Source organism: Henckelia pumila, chromosome 1 (assembly GCF_033568475.1).
Source record: "Henckelia pumila isolate YLH828 chromosome 1, ASM3356847v2, whole genome shotgun sequence".
Taxonomy (NCBI): Eukaryota; Viridiplantae; Streptophyta; class Magnoliopsida; order Lamiales; family Gesneriaceae; genus Henckelia; species Henckelia pumila.
In genome coordinates, this window is record NC_133120.1 from 31,730,901 (window position 1) to 31,749,979 (window position 19,079).

The window sequence follows — 19,079 nt, forward strand, 5'->3', positions numbered from 1 at the left end:
TTGCATCATTTAAAATATCTTATGCTAGCATCTCATTCGATCATTTTTTATTTAAACTAAAGCTACTTTTTAGATCTTTTTATCATAAATAACAGGTAAGAATCTCTCCTATAAATCACATCCTTTGTTGATCGGACCATTGGTCATGGTACCTTCTAAAATCTAAAATGTAGGAGCACAAAAGTTCGGTTGAACTGCGTAAACCAAGAACTCAGAAGTTTGGTTTTTATTCTTTAAAAAATTAAACAATTTATTCGGTTATTGTCGGGAAAAATCGGTTAAACTGAATAAACCAATTTTTTTTAATTAAATCCTGCATAGCCCAATCGATTTCTCCGGTAACTTTCCTAATTTTTCTGTTGAACTCGAATAAATGTTGAGTGACCAAAGGAAGTTGTTTTCAATTTGGGTAAATTTTATTGCTTAATAGCAACAACAGCGAATCACCCATTGGGCACTGTTCAATTTGGATGTTTGTTTTCAAAAATGGAAATATCAGTTTAAGATTTTAAGTTCTCTCATTTTTATTTGTATTTTTGAAATATTAATTCCGTTTGATACAATTTAAAGTTTGATTGGAATTACAATTGAAATGTGAATTTAAGTTTGTTTTGCCCCTTCCAGGTAACAACCACAAAAATACAACATAAATGAAGAGCTTGGAAACATGATATGAAGATATCATGAAACATGAACATGGTCAATATTCACAATCACTCCAACCAAACCAACCAACATATATGGACGACACTTCTGGCATCAACTTCACGACCGAAAATAAAATACTGCTCTGTTTCGAAAGAGGATGAAAATTAGTCGAGCTGCTTTGTCCAGTCGAAAGGTTCCCAGTCGCTGGCAAAACCAGCAACAGCTTGTTTTTGCCTTTCCAGTGACTCGTGCCTCCAGCGTCGATGCATGTCTTCTGCTGGCAGCTGTAACATGCCTCTTATGATGTCGAGGCCAAAGCTACTTTTGAAACCTTTTTCATCATCGATAACGTGAACGAATCCCTTGTCGAGGCCGAATTCAACATGGAAATAAGGGAAATTCTTGGGGATTGAATTCCGTAGACCTTTCACGCTCGTGTCAATGAGCTTTTTGGCATTATGTTGGCTCCATTCATCTTCAGCTTCATCAATCGCCTGCAAAATCCAAGACTCTACAAAGATTATACCCGCTGGAAATACTTTTCCACAGTATCTTAAGCGAATAGATCTCAAGAAAATCATACAACATAAAAAACGGGAACACAATAATATCAAGAAATGATCCTTTTATTCCTTTCAAGATTAACTTTCAGATAATTATTGCAAGGAAAATCAGCGTTGGCGAAAGTTCATGCCAGATGAACTGACCTTCTTGAAGTAAACAGGTGCCTGCTTCGCGATTTCCCGAGGCAAAGGAACGCACTCTACAAAACAGTGGCGCTTTTGATACGCCAAACCCAATACTGTCTCCAGAAAAACAACATCCCTTTCCTGCTTTGAGAACATCATTATTAAGCATTTCTTGAAGTTTCGAATTTCATCCCACACATTATCGTCAACAGTTCTTGTGGAAGATTCATGCTGCACAGGTGAAAAGGCCAAAAACAACAATTTAAGTTGTCTCCATTTATCACATTTTATCACAAAACAATAGAACATGACAACATGTAATCATCTCATTTCTTGGGCAAAAGAGGGGTTAACTACTTGATAAAGCGGTGATTTACAAATTTATGCAAAAGAGAAAGCAACTCAACACATGATATTGTATTCTGATAACATTATACAAAACACATTCTTCAACATTAGTCGAAAGAGTATTTCAAGTCCTCCATCCTTATGAACGCGCAAACAATAGTTGAGAACGAAGCCAACAGATCCAGAACACACAAGAAAAAGAAGAGACCACGGCTTAACACAAAGAAAAATTGCACTGAATCGACAATATCTTGGGATAGGTCAGACCCAATTTGTATAAGTATAATAAGTTAAACACTTCCGATTAGAAAAGACTCAAAGAGTGAAAAAGAACACAAGATATCTACACAAACACAAGGGTATACCTGCAAGGTCACGATGTAACAATGACCAGCGACAATAGGTTGCATTTGAGGCAGTGATAAGTAGGTAAAGTTTGCAATGGCAATGACCAGATGCTTGGGTCTTGTTGGATTGTCGAAACAGAATTGGCAGCGCTCCTGTTGTGTCATGAATCGCTTTGCAGAATTAGTTATCTCTGAGGATTTACGGCTATCACCCCCTCCTTTCTTCCTAGCTTTTGTCCTAGGACCATCATCATAATCATATTCATCATCTGCCTGACCGGATATGCTGTACCGGTGATTCTGCATTATTTTGTTAGCTAGATTCAAATCGGCATCCTCCTCTTTCCTCTTTTGCCTTGAAGAGACATCGTGCAGGATGCACCTAAAACATAATACCCAGGCGGAGAGAGGAAGGTAAGAGTTTGATTTACAAAATATAAGACCACAATATCAGACATTATTGTCAGGGTACGGTACCGGCTTGTGGTTCCATCAACACGCATTTTACTAGACGAATTATCATTAGCATGCTTCACTTTCATTTTCTCAGCTTCTTTCTGATTAAGAATGAAAATAAGAAACAGGTTAGATTGCTTAACGGGTTCAAGAAATCACGTTCAAGTTTCTTAGAAAAGGAAGGATGCAAACACTAACTAACAAGCTCCATTACTTGCCAACATTTTTGTATTACTATTGCAAGGGCATATGGCACGACAAGCACTCTTCAAATAATTTCCAAAAAAACAGATTTGATTTATCTCACAATATGGGGAAGATAAGCTAAGGCAACATAACTTACTGTCCACAATAGTGTATCTAAAGCTTAATAAGAGTAACATTTATGACGCACAGACGAGGTGACATGAGAAGACACAGATGCGGACAAGGCCATGGTGCACAAATTGCATGCTGAATATGTAATTTTTTATATATTTAATAAAAAAATATTAAATCAATATTTTAATGTAATTAGATAAGAACGAAAAAAATTTAAAAATACAATCATCACTAATTGGATCAAACTAAATAGTCATTATATTATTATACCACATTCAAAATTTTCCAAAAAACAAAAATATGCATATTGAAATAGCCCATTAACAATAATTCTAGAATTGCTTATTGGCCCAATAACCTACAACTATCACTCATAATTACTCAAACCCCCCGTGTTTTCACAATCCTTGGTGTAACACTTCTTTCCAACACAAAATCTGGACCTATACAACTACATTCACTCACCAAAAGCCAGATCTTCGAGAAAATTCACTCTGCTTTCCTTCTATTCTGATGGCAAACATTCAAGAAATCTTTTCTATGAAAAGAAGAGTTATCAAATAATTCTTAATGTAAGCCAGAACCATTGATAAAAAGCCAACTACATAAGGATTAAGGAAGCAGATTGACAGATATTTCTTAATGTAATCCTTCCCCCTAATCGATCTCCGCACTTCATATCTGAGTCAAACATTGACTGGAGCAGAAGAAAACATCAAAAGCACTTAAAGACACATTCGAGAAGTATCATATGTGAATAAACCTTAGGAAGTATTTCAGGGGGTGGAACGCCAGGGAGTTTGTAGAGCATTCAGTGAAAAAAAAAATGCAACAGTAAAACATCAAATAATTTATACCAGCAGTTCTTCTGCTTCCTCATGCTTTCCTTTCATTCGAAGCTGCAAGGCTTTGGCAGCCAACTGATTAGCACTAATTGATGGCTTCACTGATACAACATCTTCTGTTGTTATCTCACCTTCAAATTTAACAGGTTTATGTTCTACTCTGTGTTCAAACGTTTGAGATGAAGAATAACCACGACCACCAGAATCAGCATCTTTCTGGGCCATTAATTTATCAACGAAACTTCCATCATTGGAGAATTTATTTAATCCCGACATAGCAGCAGAGACAAGAGCAGTGTCCACAGTTGATAGGTTTTTATACCCCCGCTTCCCCCAAGATAAAGAATCGTGAACTTTGGGTACTTTCATTTTAGGATGCCGAGGGAGATTGTCTTCCCCACTTCTTTCAGAATCCTGATGCAATCCAAAGTCAATAAGCCAGTGTGAAGAAATAATTTTCTTCAGGGCATGGACTAATAATGAAAACAATATTTTAATGTAGTTTCAACTTTTAAAATGTGAGAATACTATTTTTACTCAAAATGGTGTGAGCAAGTAACAAGTTATTTTGCAGATTCATGCAACATAGTTCAGAGTGGACACCCTTTTTAGGTTGGACATTAAGAAGGAAACAAAATCATAATAATTTGGTTCCACAGACCGTAACCTTACCACGAAGAAATGATTGAATGCGATATTAATATTATATAACATTTACAAACTAGCTTTAATAATATCGTTAGATCTGGCAGACCATTACCTTCTGAGTGGACCTACCAATTTCATCAGCTATATTTTCCTGTTCCTCCTTTACCAACCCTTTCCTCCGATTCTTTATGGCATGTAAATGAGCGTGAGTCGGTGCAACATCACGAGAAGCCACTGATACAGCAAAGTGACCCATAGAACCCCAACGATCTTCGACAACCTGTTGACGAACTACTAGATTAAGAAGAAATGATATAGTCGGTATACTGTTATCTGATCAGGTCATACCTACATACCTCCTGGAGTTTCCTTCCTTCACGAGCTGCTTGCTCTTGGGCTCTTTTCAAAGCTTTAAGCCTCCAGCTGGCACCCCCATCGCCAACAACTGAAGAAGATAAAAGTCGTTTCCCTTCAGCCTTTACCCTTTCTTTTTCTTCTGGATAACCACTCCCATTATCTTTCAGATAAGGATTTAGTTCCCTGGGATTATCCTCATTTATCTTAAGAGAGCGAAAAACTTTAGTTAGGAGCCGAAACGCGAAAAGTATCATAAACCAGAAAAACTCTCTACAAAAATGCCAAAATCTTGGCATCCTTCACACAAAAAACTACAATGTTAATACAAGTGACAAAACTGCACCCACAAAAGAAACACAAATGAGCAGTTATTCATATGGACAAAGTAAAGGTCATGGCATTAGTTTCTAAAGTATTTCCACTCCCATTATCTTTCAGATAAGGATTTAGTTCCCTGGGATTATCCTAATTTATCTTAAGAGAGCGAAAAACTTTAGTTAGGGGCCAAAAAAGAGCCAAAACGCGAAAATTATCATAAGCCAGAAAAACTCTCTACAAAAATGCCAAAATCTTGGCATTCTTCACACAAAAAACTACAATGTTAATACAAGTGACAAAACTGCACCCACGAAAGAAACACAAATGAGCAGTTATTTTGGACAAAGTAAAGGTCATGGCATCAGTTTCCAAAGTATTTAAAAATGACAAAAGACTATTCTATTCTTTCCAGCACAGAAAATATGGTACGTAAAATAGAAACAAATCCATAGAAGAGGTAGGGCCAAAAGAAAACATAGCAGAACTGGGACCGACCACTGCGATATAGTATGGAAATAGAAGAGGAAGCTTCTTGTTTTAGCAAACTTACATAATGATAACCCAGAACTATATGGTTCAACCATAAACACATCCTATCAATCATACAGTTACAACCCGGAGATACGTATGAGATGTAAGTATTTCATCTTTTGATTTCTTTTTGTCGTTGGGTTGGGCGGGGTTAAGATTATAGAAAAGAAACATATAACAAAATGAGGCTTTGGCCAGGCATGTTGCCCCATAAAGAGAAGGCAAGTTCGTACAACTCAAGCTATTTATGGGCTTTAGAAACAACAATATTTACAATTGTTTCCAATCCAACATAGCAACATCTTATTTTGTGGTAGAGTCAAAACAGAGACCCACAAATTTTAGAAGCTCACCACTTTCGCCGGAGCTTCCTCTGCCTCAATTTGAGATTCCTTATCACGAGTCTTCTCTATACCGTCTTTTGGCTGGAGTAGCATCCACTCCAATCCCATTTCTTTTCTCACAGAATCATTGTGCAACTGAGAACTTCTGCTGCCATCTGATTTAACACATCAAAGCAGACTCATATTTAAAATCATAAATATTAGACATGATATGACACTATTAAATAATGGAGTAAAACTTACCATTCAAGTCATGGTCCCCAGGATTATCAACACTTCCGCTGTTCTCAACCTCCTGCACCCCACCATTCCCCCACTTTTTTCGTTTCTCTTTGCTAATTAACTTACCCAAAGATTCATCATCAGATGAATATTCTTTTCTTCCAATTCTTGACTTTTTCCTCAACCGACCTTTGTGCTCACTCTCTGAGCTGTCATCGTGCCTCTTCTTTTCTCTTTTCCTACTCCTATATTTATTCTGATCACGTTCTGATTCACACTCTGATTTAGAAGACAAGTCCTCATCTGAATCATACCATTTCTTTTTCTTTCTAGACCCTATTTTTATTCTTTCTAGGTCTTCGTCGGAACTACTGCAGGAAGAATGCCTATTTTTCCTAATCTTTCCCCGAGATTTTCCTCTCTTCTTCATGGAATCAACCGAGGCTCCATCTTTCGGCTAAATGTCAACACGATTAACAAATTAAAGCAAATTAACGTGAATGACATAAGTAGCTGGAAATATCAGGACACGCTCAAAACCACGTTAACACAGCTGACACTTGCAGCAAGGATTTCAATCAATAGGATTCGAGGATTACAGTCAATAGGACTCGATTTAAATACTAGGCTGCATATGCATAAACATGCACCGCAAATATAACAATGAATCAAAACAATTCCTTTAATTTAAGAAATAACAAAGTTTAACTTACTTCGGCGATCTGATCCCGGGGTATGAACTTAAGTCCAGAAAACATTTCCCACCCAATCTCGAGTAAATTTCCTAATTCAAAAACACCAGAAATCATTATCAAAATCTGTTGCACTTCGCAACTAATAATGACAAAAGAAGTATAATTTGACAAATAATTAGCAATTTTGAAATCCAAAATCTAAACTTCATATAGTGAAGAGAAATCAAAATGATAATAAAAAAACCTTTCAAGATTCGAAAGTAAGGGCAACAGTGAAGGCTAATCAAAACTATGTGCAGAACGCAGGTAAATGTTGAAGATGAATGTGGAGTTAGGGCAAAACACACAACATATTTTCATATTTAATAATATAAAATAAAATAAAATAATAATATACGTGATGTGCATTCAGATTAAAATCGTGATTTAATAAAAGTACTCATTTAACGAAAATTATTAAGATAAACAAACTGAACAATTTTATTAAACTTCAAATTAAATTAATAATTTAGGTTCAATATAAGATCATACCACGAATAAATACGAACTTCAAGTGCTCTGCTTCTCCCGAAAAGTGATCTTGGTGGAATCCGAGATAGTGAACTCCTTGCTCTTCACACCAGTCAGTCAATCAACCTCTTCATCCGATTTCTCGGGGTTTCATTTTAGGCTCTGTAATCGATTGTTGTTATTTTTTTTCGAAAGTAGACTGATTTTAAAATAAATAATATACTGTAATTCTTATAAATAAATATATAAATTATACATATGTTTAATATTTTAAATTACTTGATCTCAATAATACATTGTATGTGTAGATGAAAATAAAATTGTAATTTTTATTTAAGCTTTGCCAATAGTAGTAGGAATATAAAAGTGAATAATGCTAGAGTTACAACTAATATATCATACAACGATATTTACAACAATTATGTCGTAATATTTTGCTATTATCTCGTGAGATTTTGATATTATATCGTGAGATTTTACATTCAATGTATCATGAGATTTAATAAATTAAATTTTTGTATTGAATTTATGTGGTGTAAAAATTGTTGTACAAATTTCGTTGTATATGTAGCATTGCTCAAAGATAAAAGTTGAGTGTTATAAGAAAAGAATAATGCTAAAGGTACAACCAATATATCGTACAACGATATATACAACAATTATATCGTGATATTTTGCTATTATCTCGTGAGATTTTTATATGATATCGTGAGATTTTGCATTCAATGTATCGTGAGATTTGATAAATTAAATATTGTATTGATTTTTTTATGGTGTAAAAATTGTTGTACAAATTTGGTTGTACATGTAGCATTGCTCATAAGAAAAATAGGAAGTTCGTGTCGAAAATAAAATATTATAAAAGGAAATATTTATCATTATTAATATATTCAATATTCTCACCGACGCCTACGGATGTAAATTAACTAAAACCGATTCTTACAGATGTAAATTAACTAAACAACTTGTGAGATATTCGAAGCTTGATTCTATAAAATCTCGTTTGAACTCATTTAATGAAACTCATTAAGATGAACGAACCAAGCTTGAACTTTACGATATTCAGCTCGTTAGCTCGTAAACGGGTTCATTAGAACTTGGCGAGTCAGCTCTTAATGAAAATAATAATTTTGATATTTTATTTATAGATTTTACACTTTACTTATGACAAATATATAAAGATATATTTATTAGAATATAATTATAATTTTTAATAAGAATATTATATTTTTCTCTAAATATAAAATTTAGTTTTTAATGAATTTAATTAATATTTAAATTTATAATTTATATTCATTGTGTTTGTTTCGACTCGATAAAAACTCTAATAAGCTCGTGAGTTATGAATATATTCATTAAATAAAGCTCGAGCTTGGCTCGATTATAAACGAGCCAAACATAAACATTCAACATTTCGACTCGTCTCTATTACATCCCTACCGATCGCATTAAGATATTTGAAAAAAAAATAAATACAATAATTAAATTTTAAGTCTTTTCGATTTTCTTGTTAAAATTCAAATTTGAATATGATTTTTTTTATGACGTGAGAACCCGTAGCCGCAACCCTTCTATGCGTACTGAGTAAATCTTCGAACTAACATAATAGCTTGCAAACTACGATAGCCAGCAGAGACGGATGAAATGTATGGGCAAAGGTGGGCAATTGCCCGACAGGATTGTTGGCTAAAATGTTTACGTAGTCTAACCCAACAAAAATATATCTAAATAGAAACTATCAAATTCTAATTTAATAAAAAAAAACATGTTACTATTTTTTTGGTTATTTTTTACGTTCTTCCCTCACTTGGTGATGCATTTCATTTTCGTGTATGCTTTTAATAATATAGTTTTTGCAATTTTGAATTGGACTTATGATGATATTTGATTTTATAGCTTTCTGTACGTGGTTAAATATGTAGGTTGGAAGGAAATTTCATTTTGGCATGAACATTTAATTTGTTATATATCTGTTGAATGATTGAAAAGTAGATGATAAAATACATGTCAACATGAATTTTTGTGTTAAGCTCTTGCAATTTGGAGTTCATTGTTTAGCTTAAAATTTAACTATTGCTGAAATAGAAGTATAGAACTATGTAACTTTGTTGTTTTGTAACCGGTCATATCATGAGCTAATGATTGGAATGAACACAAAAAAAAAAAAAAAATTTAATTCCTCGTATATATTTTGAAAATTGATGATATGATTCAAAGTTTTTTTGGCAAAAAAAAGTTATAATATTTTCAAATTTGATTAAAAAAATATGTTTTGAGGATTTAGATCAAATACAACTTATCTTTTTATTTCCACAAAATTCTTTATATTTTCAACACATACTTTAGTAGCCCGGTTCCATTTTACAAGAGTAAGTGATTTTAAACATGTTAGAAAATGACATATAATTTTAAAAATGTCCAAACATGTTTAAGGAGTCCTTATTTGGTGAAAATAAGTGGAAAATCAGATTCGGAACGTCCGAAAATGGTAGGGTAGGTCACGCGGGTCCAAAATGAGTTCGGAAGGACCAAAACAGTTCGGAGCTTACGGACCACTTCGGCCCGTCCGAACTCAGCAGAGCCCAGGTGTCAAAATGGCTCGGACAAGTGGTAGTTCGGACCGTCCGAACCCAGTTCGGACCGTCCGAACTCCGCCTATAAATAGGGGTCCGAACCCCTCATTTTTGAAGTGCAATTTTCCTCTCCTCTCTCGGTAATCGCTCTATTTAAGGGCTTCGGGACTCTTTCTTTAAGAGTTGGAGTAGGAAATAGTATATATTTATAGCGGACTGTGTCCGCAGTAGCAGCGAGGCGGTGGAGCTCTGGCGAGGCGTCCAGGGGTCGTAGCTAGGCTATGCCCAGGCTCTAGGGCATGCGTCATGAGCTGGCTGACGACGGACGAAGGTATGGCTTTGGTTCCCTATAGTAAATAGGGAGTAGGCTATAGTTTAATTAAGGCTTTTACAGCCTAGTAGGTGATGTTTGGCATGCTAGGTAATGCATGATTATTTATGTTCTATTGCTGCATGGTAGGCTTGGACCTAGAGGGAGAGCTTCTAGGATCTGCCTTAGAAAGGTACGAAAGTATTATTCGGGATATCTAGATTGAGTATGCATGCATTATGTGTTTGCATGGATTATGTGATTGCATGTTTTATATGAGCATATTGAGCCTTTACCTTAGAGGTATCCTGTAGTAGGGTGCTCACCCTACGAGTTTGTGGATGGTTGGATACGTAAGTCTTGTTCAGGTCACCTTTATGGTTGGACACATGTACTAGTATCAGGTCACCATTATCCACTGGGTATATGAGCCACCTCCTGAGGCGACGGTGCAGCGTGCTATATACCCTGGGCCCGGTCTATGAGCTTGTTTCTTGACCTGAGTGTCTTGGTACCCAATTCATTTGCATTCATGTACATATAATAGTGTATACTCATACTCTCGTACTGAGCATGTTAAGCTCACTTTCGGTTATTTTTTCTATTGGCTGGATGCCCTATTCCATGGGGCAGTTGCAGGTAGTTCTCCCGGAGACAGGGAGGTTAGATGGTGACCAAGGCTGAATAACAGGGTTGACCACTAGGATTTGATTACCTGGTATTATTTTATTATAAGATTTTGCAGTTACTCTGATTAAGATTATTTTATTGATTAATTGCATACTTAAGTTCTGATTAGTAGGTGATCACGGCACGGGTCACTACATTTATGGTATCAGAGCATGCAATAAGATTCTTTGGGACATATAATTGATTTTGGTTATCCTTTGTAGGATTAAAAGTTGGATTGAATATCGATAGCAGTATCAGGAATTGGAATAGCAAGATGTCTAGGCTTTTCCAAGATCGTCATTGTCAAAGTTGACAGCAGAAGTTCATATTATGTGGATCCCAGCAAGATGGAGCTGGAAGAGAAGATCCAGTTTTCACGCCAGACACTTCTCCAGGTTGAAAGGAATGTGTGACATGTAGTCATCCATTCCACGTCGACCAAGAAAGCCACCCCGGAAGACTCTTCACTTGTAGTTGGAGAGATTGTCAAGGAAATCTTGTCTCATCTATCAGATTAGAAACCCAACAATATTGGAAGGATCTGGTAGATTAGCAAGATTTAATCTTTTAGATATTGTGATGAAGAAGTTCTGCTAACATAAGTAGCAGACAGGAAACTTCATGTTCAAGATCAGTAGACGGAATGAAAGACTTCCACATGAATTTAAATACTGTATTTTGTTGTAAACAGTATTTCAGTTGTAATCAGATGTATTAAAGATTTCAGTATTTGATGTACTCAGTTATTGTTGTATTGTACATCTTTCAGTGTAATCTTTTGGTTAAGTTATGTATTACATGAGATTGTAATAAAGATTGTATTGGAAACTGGATTTGTGGTTCAAGTAATGTAATCATTAAAGATTAACTTGGTTATATTGAATAAAAGATTGATCATTTTTTAAATGAGTACTTGGGAATTTTGCATGTTTTCAATGAATAGTTCTAGATGTTTTACCTAGAATATTCTATTAAGCCAAGTGTTTCCCATAGATGATGTGATTCATCAGGGGGCATGAGTGTTTGCTCTAGGCGGGTTTCCTTAGAGCAATTGGCTGTTTTGATCTTTTTAGGTTGTTACCTAGTGATGATGGATTTTCATCAGGATGACAGACTAAGTAATACCAAGAGTTGTGGATTGTGACCAGTACTAGACGTGAGGAGGCGCCACCCTTAGTCGGTATTCCTCTGGAAGTTTCCATACTTCAGAGATTGTTTGGAGGCCTTGGTGCTCCAGGGACTATAGGAAAGGCTACTCAGTCTGAAAATTTGGCAACAGTCACAACAGGGTATGACTTTGGATAGGACAGATACCAGGTGTGGTATCAAGGTTTAGTTATCGTCTGTTTGAGATAAAGATGTTCCGTTGTCAGAACAGTCTTGGAATTGATTTTTCCTTGTCAAGTAATTGTTCTGAGTAGATAAGTTTTGATCTTGATTTGTGATTTCGGGATTTAATCCAGGAGATTAGTTGAATTGATATTCAACAGGATTTAATTATCAGATGCTTGAAGACTCGGGATTTGAATTGTGCCTCTACAGAGAATTTTTCTTGACCAATGATTTTAGTCCAGATAGGAATGTTGCATAATATCAGATACTCAGGGATGAGTTATGTCAGGGTGCTCTTGACTGTCGGGTTTCGAGATGGTATAGTAAGTGCGACCTTATGTCGGTGTACTCTGGAAGGATTCTTTTGTTCCAGTTTAGAATTATAGGAAGACTTACCTCAGTCTCGTTGTATGTACAGTCACAACAATGAGTATAACTATCAGGAGAATATTCAGGATTTATTTGAATCTTCTGGAATTATACTTGGTATTGGATTAGTTCCAAGGGATTTGAGTTATCGTCTGACTTCATCAGAGATACAGATTTTGGTTTCCGTGGAAAGAATAGTCTTGAAAAGGATTCCTTGACAAGTGAATATTCTGGACGGGTAGTTCTCGCACTTGATACTGGGGGAGAACCAGGAGGTTTTACCAGTATTGTCTGATTCTATCAGAGGTATATTAGTGATCAGGATATTGATTACGAGATGAACAGGAAATTCTAAGTGATGAGTTTACTTAGGTAAGTTTTCCTGTAAGAATTGGAATTCGATTGATGGATTGTCAAGCAAATAATAATTTTATCAGGGCACTGTGATGACTTATACTGGGAGACGTGAACTGTGATCAACGATAGACATGTGAGAGTATATTTCCATTGATATTCTGGAAGTATTTTGTACTTCAGAAGGGAATGGAAAATTTACTCAGTCTAGAGATCATTGCAACAGTTACATTAAAATATAATTTGATGTCAATTTGATAACCTTGAAAAGATACTCGATTCTATTGACAGATGTCATGAGCCTGCTAAGTTACAACATGGATTCGTCAGTATGAGAATTCACTTGGATAGTGAAAGTTAAGCACTTATATGTTCATGTATGTTTTGAAATGGTCAGTTAAATTGGTGCAAGTTTGGTGCTCAATGACTATTTGCAACTATTTTTCTAAGGTAGATACCGATGTTATAACCCCGTGACGGGGGAGCTAAATATTTTTTTGCATAAAGAACGATTGGAATTGTTCACTTTTTGGTAGGCTGATAAGATGAGTATAGTACTCAGATATTCAGTTCTTAGAAACTTTTCTGCAATATTACTGGGATTATATTATCACCAATTGATCTAGCAAGTTGTTATGTCCCAAAATTTATTTACCGAATTAATTGGCGACTAAAATAATTATTGAGTGGATAAAATATTTATTGCGGCCAACTGAGTTACAGAGTGTATTTATAAAATGCACGTGCCAATTAGTCAATGGATTTGACTATTTCTGGAAATCTGGTAATATTGGCATTTTTGATATAATTATTGAAATATCGGAATTAAAATAATTATTTATGCCAATTAGTTTAATTTAGAAGAATTTTTGACCGAGTTGACTGATCATGGTCTAAGTTTAACTTAATAATTAATTAGAGAAATTATAAGTCTAATTGACTAGTCAAAGACAATAATTTCAGAGAATGATGTTAATAGTTGTGGGGTGTGTGTACCAGAAAAATATCAGAATGGAGACTAATTTTACCATTTGGACATCAAATAAATTAGTACAGATCAGAAAATTATCGATTTGCTATAAATCTCAAAACACACACTAAAACACACTCAATAAAACACAAATATCAAAATTTTAGCCCAAATTCTCGATTGGTACTGTAGCGACGCACGGTTTAAGGCTCGCCGAAAGTTCACTGGGGCTCTGATAAAAATCCAAACGGTCATAACATAGAGGAGATCAAGATGATTCCAACGGTACAAAGAAATCAAAGTTTCAACGGTTGGATGGCCGGGAATCGTTGATTTACAGTCACAATTTTACTATTCATCGTCTTCATCGGTGAGATTTTCGATTCAAGCTCGATTTTGTTGATTTTAAAGGTACTAGATGATGCTTTGAGATGTTTAGATCATTTCCCAAGCTTATTATAGCATTTTCCATGAAAAAATCATGCAGATTAGAGCTCGGAAAGCTTCGCCGGAATCGCTCTGTTTTTCTCAGATCTACGGCGCATCGGAGCTCTGATTTGGTCGTGGCTTAGTCCATTAGAATTGTTTCGTTGAGATATACAACCCTGCCGAAATTCAGAATTTTTGGAGTTGATTTGCTCATCGCTGCCGCGCCGCCGCCTCCCTCACTTTTCCGGCGACCTCTGACATGTTAACCATTTTTGATCGCCTTGACGTGGTAGGTCCGAATATCCAAGTTTTGAGTAGAGATTCGAAATCGTTAAGCGGTGAGAGCGCAATAAAGTTCGATAATTTTTGGTCAAAGTTTGACGATAGTTGACCAGGGTTGTCTTTTTAGCATTATGTGATTTTTCGCAGATCGAGAGCTAGTTAAAGATATTTAGAGGCAAAAATCAACAGTTTAGGGAATTGAGCTTCCAAAATTGGAAGTTGTGAGGTTTCCAAGTCCCGATAAATGCATTCGCAATCGTATAAGTTTTTCGTGCATTTTAAACGCAAAGTGGCAGCGCTTAGTCGTGTCGCGCCCAAATTAACCCAATTCATATTAACTAAATAAACATGTAGTAGAGAGATTAGGGATCGTTCCCACGAGAAAAGTGAAATTTATTTGTGTTATTAAAAATACTGAAAATAAATAAAATGGGGGTTTTTGGATTTTAAAAACTACTATGCAAGAATTAAAATAAGAAAGATCAAATAAATAATGAGACTTGGTATCGGTCGACTACACCCTTGAAATCATTCACTCGATCATCGATTCTCTAAAAATAATTAATTTTCATTGAATATTCACCATTGAAAATCTAATTCTTGTTCCACCTTAATATTAGTTAATTAGACACCAGCGTTCTAGATTAACCTTTACCAATAAATTAACCCAAATACCAGCGATCTAGATTTAAATCCACGGCAGCATTCAAATGAGTAAAACTGATGAATCTAGACAACACATGCACCATCGGATGCATTTAGCCTAGTCAATTTTTGTTCCTACAATTTAACAAATTAAACAGTAGAAAATATTAAACGCAGTTGTTTCACAAATTAGATGATTCAAACAATTACAGATTTAAGTTCTAATTTAGCAGTAGATTGTATAGCGAAATCACAGGCCTATAATCTCACATACAATCATGGAAATCAATCCAAAACAACTCTTGATACTCGATAAAAATCAAACATTGAAAATCAAAATCTCACAAAGTGAATAAAATCAAGGGTTTCATCTTCCTTAACCAAGTACAAAAACTAGAAAGATTAAAATCTAAGAACAGAGAAGATAGAACCTAGCCGCCAGATGTTTTCTTGCATGTTCAGCCGTCCAGAAGATTCATCATCCTCCCAAAAAACGAGATCAAAACCCTTAAATATGACTAGAGTCCTAAAAAAATAAGTTTCCAAACTTAAAAGGATTTCTCGGAAAAGCCGTTGCGCTAGATCCTGTGAGTTGGTATAACACCCCATTTTTATCTTAATTGACTTTAATTGAGATAATCAGTAATTTCAGAATTCGAGAGCCAACTTTTTATTGATCAGTGCAATTTTTGGAAATTTCAAGGACTAAAATGAAAATAGGGAGTTTTATATAATATCTAGACTCTTGTTGACTTGGTCATTCACTCTATCTTCTTCCCCATCTCAATTTCCCTCCATTGAAGACGCCATTTGAGTTCTTCGAGCTTTCAGATTTCAGTTTTCGGTCGATCCGTCCGTTGGAAATCATTTTTGAGGGTAGTTTAGCGATCACAGCAACGAGAGATTCGTTCTATCGTAAGTTTCTCTCCGATCAGATATGTTTTATTTTTTGGATGTAGTTGGAATTTGATTCTTTTCGTGTATGATGTTCTTGAGATTATTCTTATCATTTATTCTCAGACGGAATTGAAATAGAGCGTCGTTCGGAATTGTTATGATTTTTAGAAGCATATTTCGAAATGTTGGGTTTTGAGATGTGTTGGATTTGAGTTTGAATGTTTGAATGATGATTGATTTGAGTTTTTTGGATTGATATTATGCTGTCTGCATTTCCGATTTATCAGAATATAGACGTTATGCCGTCAGTTTGAGTTTCGGGATATCGTTTCTATTGATTTGATTATACCGAGTTTGATGAGGTTTTGATATCGATATTGATCTTGTGACTTCTCCTGTTAGATTGATTCGAAGTCCTTGGAGTTGCGAGATTGCAGCTTCGATCAGTTTGGAAGATTTGAGCCGGTATAGTATCGATTTCTTACTTATCGATCAAAGATCTTGAATAGATATTGAATGGAGTATTGTTGTTTTACAGATTGAAGATTGTGAAACGACGAGAAGGTATAAGACAACTTTGGAATGGAATAGGGCGATTAACTCGATTCCGGATTGAATCGAGTGTCCTAAAAGAAATCTCATACTTGCACGTTTATATGCTTATTTGAACTTATGATTGAATTGATATTTGAGTGCATGAGATTTCATATGCATTCATATTGAACAGATTGATTATTCATTTTGAATTAGACGATCTGGAGATTATAGTTAAGTGGCCTTGGTAGGCGATTTACTACAAGTGTCGATTAACTCACTATAATGCCCTAGAGTCTAGAGGATTAAAATATACCTCGTCCACCTCGAAAGGGGAGTTCGGTGTGATTGTTGGATATTTTAACCTCGGGATCCCAAACCGAAGAAAGAAAGAAAGAAGAATTCCTTTTGATTATCTGAGTCTGTTAATCCAGAAGTTTTAAAGTCATGCTTATCATTTTAGTCCGCAGTGAAATGAATTACTTGAAGTTTATGTGGAATTAAATTATATATCATGTTTTGATATATTATGTGATATTGTATGCTAGTCTCTTTTACTGGGAATTGTATTCTCACCGGATTATCCGGCTGTTGTCTTTGTTTGTATGTGTACTTAGCAACAGGTGGGGCAGGACTGAGTCAGAGGCAGCATGGCTAGATGGTTGAGAGGATAGAGTGAGGCTTGGATGTTAGGAGTCGTTTATGTATTCGAACTCATTTTTGTTTTTGAATAAGTCCGAACTAGATGGATTTTATGCATGTTATATTTTGAGAATTGTATAACTCTAGACCTTATCCTTTTGTATCTTGTTGAATATGATATTATGTTATTGTGGTATGGCTTGATTTGAGAATTTTTTGGAAGTAGAAAACCAGAATTTTTCTGGTACAGAGCATCTCGCTCGATCGGTTGAATCTTACCAATCGAGCAAGCACCCCTGTACCGAGGCAGAGAGTTGGGCATTTCTTGTCCGCTAGATCGGTAAGATATTACCAATCAAGCGGAAACCTTTTTATTTTCCTGGCAGAGTCTTGGATTATTTTGGCCGCTCGATCGGTAAGATCTTACCGATCGAGCGAGCACCCCTTTAAAAAAATTATTTCTTTAATCCTTTTGTTTAATTGTGTTGATCAATTGCATTATCCTAAGATTAGTTGATTAGAATCCAGGCCTCACATTAAGTGGAATCAGAGCGTTAAGATCTTGGACTGAATTTAGAAGAGAGCGGGGTAGATCGAGTCCACTTGAATTGGCTTCTCGCATGTGTTTGAGTTATTTAATTGATTTATTAAATACGATGCGAGCATGCTTTACTGATTGAGAATTATTTGAATAACATGATTATGTGATTTAAATTTTAAAGTATGAAATTACTTGAGATATCAATTGATGGTTTCTGGATCGAATACGAATATTCTCGAAGTGGTGTTATTATTCAGAGAAGGTTTTGGACCTTATGGAACTATGGGAATTGGATTATCTGTGTCCTAACCTTTGATTATCAGATTATGGGTCCTCGAAGAGTGCTGAATAGGAACCCACCGCCAGTTGTTACTTCGAATGAGAATCCGCCTGTGAACACTCATCCTAACGAACAGGGCAGTGCAGTAACAGATTAGATGGATTTAACAGCTACGCCTATGGAGACCTTACTGAAGAGGTTCCAATCTTTCCGACCCCCAATTTTGAAGGGTACGGAAAATCCAGTTGACTGCGAGAGTTGGTTGGACGACATAGACCAGCTTTTTGATTCTCTCGATTATTCTGGTGACCGCAGAATCAGGCTAGTTATTCATCAACTGCGAGGAGTTGCGAAGAACTGGTGGATCGCAACAAAGAGGGCTTTTGAGAATCGAGGTACAACTATTGACTGGAATCTTTTTAAATCTGAGTTCTTTAAACGGTTCTTTCCAGTTTCGTACCGAAAGGATAAAGATGCCGAGTTCTCAAATATGAAGCAAGGAAACTTAAATATCGAGGATTATGTTGCCAAGTTTGACAGCTTGTTGAGGTTCGCACCTCACATAACCGACAACGAAGAAGCTAAAGCTGATCAATTCATCAATGGCTTGAATCCGGATATCTTCACTCTGGTTAATACTGGAAGGCCCAATAACTTTGCTGATGCTATGGATCAGGCCAAGGGTGCTGAGGCAGGGCTGATAAGGCAGAGAGGGAATCAGGTTGCATCTCAGCAGCAACAGAGACAGTTTCAGAACCAACCGTCTCAATATCAGAATCAACCTCAGAGATCCGAGGGTGGTAGCAGTGGAGGCAATAGAAAGGATTACTACCGACCGAAGGGAAAACAATTTAAGAAATCAGGAAGCAGTTCTTCAAGTTCGGGTGGCTCGAATCAGTTCAGTTCTGGACAGGGTTCAGGTTCCTCTGGAGCTTCTTGTAACAAGTGTGGAGGTCGTCACTCCAGCGAC

The 19,079-nt window shown here is 35.9% G+C and overlaps 1 protein-coding gene across 2 annotated transcripts; it reads right to left on the reverse strand.

Annotated features, from left to right (window-relative positions):
• Positions 1 to 651: 651 nt before the first annotated feature.
• On the reverse strand, positions 652 to 7,459 carry LOC140885124 (uncharacterized). 2 transcript variants are annotated; one of them, XM_073292060.1, is made up of 11 exons: positions 7,301 to 7,459; positions 6,788 to 6,858; positions 6,096 to 6,531; positions 5,862 to 6,007; positions 4,659 to 4,862; positions 4,415 to 4,582; positions 3,667 to 4,068; positions 2,510 to 2,589; positions 2,051 to 2,414; positions 1,356 to 1,568; positions 652 to 1,142 (listed from the first exon to the last, which is right to left on the reverse strand). In XM_073292060.1, the coding sequence occupies exons 2-11, from the start codon at positions 6,830 to 6,832 to the stop codon at positions 813 to 815; spliced, it is 2,388 nt and encodes a 795-aa protein (XP_073148161.1). In that variant the 5' UTR covers positions 6,833 to 6,858; positions 7,301 to 7,459; the 3' UTR covers positions 652 to 812. The 2 variants fall into 2 exon arrangements, with proteins under 2 accessions (XP_073148161.1, XP_073148168.1); XM_073292067.1 differs by lacking the exon at positions 7,301 to 7,459 and adding an exon at positions 7,014 to 7,109.
• Positions 7,460 to 19,079: the final 11,620 nt, after the last annotated feature.

What these genes read in the sequence shown, in the direction of transcription:
- LOC140885124 (XM_073292060.1), bottom strand. Translation starts at nt 6,832, where the DNA reads ATGTTTTCTGGACTTAAGTTCATACCCCGGGATCAGATCGCCGAA. An exon ending in AAGGAAGGAAACTCCAGGAG is followed by an intron (nt 4,583 to 4,658) that starts GTATGTAGGTAT and finishes GTTCGTCAACAG; the next exon opens with GTTGTCGAAGATCGTTGGGG. An exon ending in TTGGTAGGTCCACTCAGAAG is followed by an intron (nt 4,069 to 4,414) that starts GTAATGGTCTGC and finishes GGATTGCATCAG; the next exon opens with GATTCTGAAAGAAGTGGGGA.